At 50.7% G+C, this 4,004-nt stretch overlaps 1 protein-coding gene across 1 annotated transcript; it reads left to right on the top strand.

Annotated features, from left to right (window-relative positions):
• The first annotated feature begins 1,288 nt into the window (after positions 1-1,288).
• Positions 1,289-2,685, top strand: LOC142086465 (C2 calcium-dependent domain-containing protein 4C-like). Its single transcript, XM_075159527.1, has one exon. The coding sequence runs from the start codon at positions 1,327-1,329 to the stop codon at positions 2,626-2,628; it is 1,302 nt and encodes a 433-aa protein (XP_075015628.1). The 5' UTR covers positions 1,289-1,326; the 3' UTR covers positions 2,629-2,685.
• The last annotated feature ends 1,319 nt before the right edge of the window (positions 2,686-4,004 follow it).

Below are 4,004 nucleotides of genomic sequence, written 5' to 3'. Positions count from 1 at the left end.
CTTAGCCAACCTGTTTGGCAGGCCTTCCTGGCTTTGCAGTTAAGATTCCTATTTGCAGCTTGCAGAATAATTAGGAGGTTTGCAGAGGTCTGTTCAAGTTCTGCTGCATTGCAGAACTGTGGTTCCCACCTGGCTCTGTGCAGTCTGTTAAGTGTCACGCATGCCTGTGCTTTTGACATACTCCATTTCAAGGTGATTTGCCAAAGCATTTTCTGCCTTGCCTTTCTCCTCACTGCATCTGCATTCCTGTTTCTGCTGTTGCTCAGTATCAGTGATAGGACACTGGGTCAGGGCTCGCTCGTCTCATGTTCTTAGTGGATAATGAGGAGAGGGCGGAAAAGCAGCAAAGTTCTTTTCAAATGAGCTTGAAAAACCGCAATCCCCACTTCCTACTGCTTTAATGCTGGAAACCCGCCAGGATCTTGAGAAGGAAAGTAGCACCGAGACAATTCTGCTTTTGTCCTGGGTTAGTTAGTTAATCTCGAAACACCTCTGTAAGTAGATATCAATCAAAAAGAAACTGGAAGCAGGGGAAGGACGAGGGGCTGCGGGGCCGGGCGAGGGCAGCCCCGTCGGGGCTGGTGCCAAGCGCCGGGCGCAGCTGCTGCTCCGCGGGGGCGGAGGGCGTTAATCAAAAAGCGCTTTCCCGTGAAAGGCTCATTTTGCAAGGTCTCTCCCTATTGCTCTGGACGCGACCCCTCCGCTCAGCGCCGTGTCCCTTCTCCTCCTCCTCCCTCTCCGCCGAGAGCCAGCAGCGGGAGCGCTGCGGGGGCAGAGTGCGGGAGGCGCGGCCGGCAGCCCCCTCCCTCCGCCGGTCCCCTCCCGCCGCCGGCCCGGCGCGGGTGGGAGGTGCCCGGCGCCGGTAGAAAAGGGCCGGCTCGGGGCGGGCTGCGGGGCTCCTGCAGCCGCCGAGGGTGTCCGGGGACCGTTAGCAGCGAGCGGGCGAGGGCTGCTGGAAAGAACAAGTGGCTCGCACTTGACAAGGTACGTCCTCTGCTAAGGGAGAAATACGGTGGGGTTTATCGGAGAGAGACGTTTTCCCCTGGTAGTCGCTCGATACTGTTTTATCTCTTTAGTGGTTTATTTCTGTTCTTGTGGCAAAATCCATTCGACTTTGCTAAAGATAGTGTGCTAGGCATAGGCTGCTTTGAACCTGTGGATTGACTGGGGTTGTGCCAGTCCTGCCCTGAATAGCATCCCCCATGCCTTGCTTGGCTGTAGTATGTTCAAGAAGGATGTTCATGTACTTCGGCATCTCTCTGTGTCTGCAGGTGGATTTGTACTTCAGACTTTTCCCCTTTGAGGACCTCCTGCTCAGCTACAGTGATGTGGTTCTTGGAAAAGATCAGAGCATCGCATGAAAATGGAAACATCCCTAGCTCCTCCTTCCTGGGACTGCCACCTGGACAAAATCTGCCTGAAAAAGCCCGAATGGGGGCTGCTGCTTTTCCTAATGTGCTCACCCCTGACAGAATCCCTGAATTCTGCATTCCCCCCAGGGTGACCAGCTCTGGCCCTGTTAAGGGCACTGGCTCCCACCATGACTACAGTTCAGAGGATGCAGATCTTAATTCTTCTCACTACAGCCCCAGCTCTTCTTTGCCACATCTCATTCAGGTGGAAAGTGCTGAAGAGATCCCAGCCCTGGAGGAAGAAAGCACCAACTCGGACCCACAGTCCCAAGCAGCGCTCTCCCTGCCTCACTTTCCTAGAGCCCCCACTTCCTATGGCTTCTGCACTTTGCTGGAGAGTCCCCACACCAGGAGAAAGGAGTCCATCTTCCATGGTGACGCACGTGGTGCTCTGCCCAGCCTGATGCTGTCTCGATCCAGAGCTAACACATTCAGTGGCAAAGGGAGTATGTCTAATCCCATTGCTATTAGCTTTGCTTCTATGAGGCTGCCTCCCAAGCATCTCTCTCTGCACAGGCAAGGTGCCTGTGACAGCGATACTGCCTCCTCCAGCGATTCCTCTCCTTTCAGTTCTCCGCTTCTCAGCAGGTCACCTCCCAGATCCTGCTCCCTGATCAAAACACAAAGTCAGGAGGGATTGCTCTGCCGAGCGCTGAAAGCCAAGAACAAATCCAGCATGGCCAGGAACAACTCTCTCTCTACAGAGGAGAGCAGCTCCACCGATAACAGCCCCAGCGCTATCAGGCGGGCCTCAGAGGGGCTGCTGGCCACGCGGAGCTTTAGCGTGTCCTGTTCTCCCATCTTTCCCCTGGACCTGACCCGCAGCCGGGAGAGACTAGTGGGAGAGAGCGCTGTGGCGATGGACAAGGGAGGCATGTTGAGGCTATTGGCTGAATACTGCTCAGAAAATGAAAGGCTGCGGATCCGTCTGATCAGTGCACAGGGTTTATATGATGACTCTATAGAGCCCAAAAACATAAACTGCTGTATCACCTTCTCCCTGGTGCCAGGGAAAAAGCAGAAGCAGAGAAGCACTGTTATAAAGAGAAGCAGAAATCCCATCTTCAATGAGGACTTCTTTTTTGATGGCATTGCGGAAGAAGAGCTTAACAGCCTCTCTGTAAGGATGAAAGCAATGAATAAAGGGTGCAGTATGAAACGGGATTACACCTTAGGAGAACGGGAATTGTCTTTAATGAGTATGTTGTCAGTGTAATACTTCAAACATTCAAACAAACTAATTTTGTCTTCTGAAAGTTTTCTACTAAATAAAGTTTTGGGTTGACTTTTTTTTTAAGAATACTTTAAAGCACTGCATTGCTTGGTATTACTCTCATGCTGTTGTGCCTTATTTTGTTGCTTAACACTTCAAACTCTGTGAGGTATTTGCTGTTAAATTAAAAGACGGCCATGGAGCAGACCTTCTGCCTGTAGAGTAGGAGAGGAGGGCAGAAGGGCTAGTTTGCCTTTAGGATAAAGGATTAGGCAATTACGAAGTCAAAGCTGTTCTTGTTTATGGCTTTCTGGGTGTGGAAGTGTTGTTTTTCACTCACTCTGATCCCTGACAGGTACACAGCATGTGCACGCAGTAGGCACTGAACTCTGTTGCAGCTCCCAGGTACTACATCAGTTAAATAGACCATTTTGACAGCACTCATATTTACAAAAATGAATGTTTTCTTGTGCCCTGTGTTCAGGGAGGGGAAGAGAGAGATATAGTTTGTTTGGGAATCAGCCTTTCTCCTGCAATGGGGATGGAAGATCTGGACTCCCAAAGCAGGTGTAAGCCTGTGTTGAGACAAGAAGATCAGCTTCTGAGCAGCAGCTGAAAGGCACTGCAGGCAGGGCTCTTTCTCTCCACAGACCTATACTATCAGTGCTGAACAGCGGAGGTGGCTCCTGCCTGGAGTCGCTATGGGGCGGGTGATTGCTGTAGCGCAGTTAGCATCTTCATTTACCTTTCCTTCCCATGGTTGATTTCACAACTGTCAGGATGAAGTTGCCACGTAATTGTGTTTTGGCTAGGAATATACCCTGGAGCTATGACCCTCAGCAATTCAGCTATTGCATCCTTTCTGAAATTGAAGCAGATAGGATAAGATACCAATAGGGCAAGGGCAAAGGATAGTTTGGGATCTCTGGGTTGAATTCCTGCTTCAGTTAATGACGTGCTGCATACCTTGTTTAAGTCATTGTGATAAAATTAGGATAATCTTTCTCTGTCCTGTACCAGTGAGGGGCTGAGCCACTTGCTTTAGCACCACAAGAAGCACAAAGGTGCAGAGCTCCTGCATGCTTCAGGCCACCTTCCCTTTTTTTTTTTTCTGCTGAGGTGGACTGCGGGCTAGGTAAAACATAAACTCGTGGAAACTGCAGCTGTGCAAGTGCGAGGAGGCAGAAACTGTTTTGAAAGTCCAGGCCTGTTGCTGCCTCCCTTGATTAAGTTGCAGGCTTCATTATGTGAAGGTAGATAAGCCTTAATGGAGGAGCAATCCACACAGGCGTGGGGCACAGAAAAGGAAGGTTTTCTTTTGTGTTCCCTGTGAGATGTAGAAACAGGGCCTTGCTTCTGCCAAATCCACAGCTTGAAAG

The sequence above is a fragment of the Calonectris borealis genome, chromosome 11, assembly GCF_964195595.1.
Source record: "Calonectris borealis chromosome 11, bCalBor7.hap1.2, whole genome shotgun sequence".
NCBI classification, from domain to species: Eukaryota; Metazoa; Chordata; class Aves; order Procellariiformes; family Procellariidae; genus Calonectris; species Calonectris borealis.
This window is presented reverse-complemented; position numbering and strand designations above follow the sequence as displayed.

Excerpts from the sequence above, each read along its gene's own strand:
- LOC142086465 (XM_075159527.1), top strand. The coding sequence starts at position 1,327 with ATGTGGTTCTTGGAAAAGATCAGAGCATCGCATGAAAATGGAAACATC.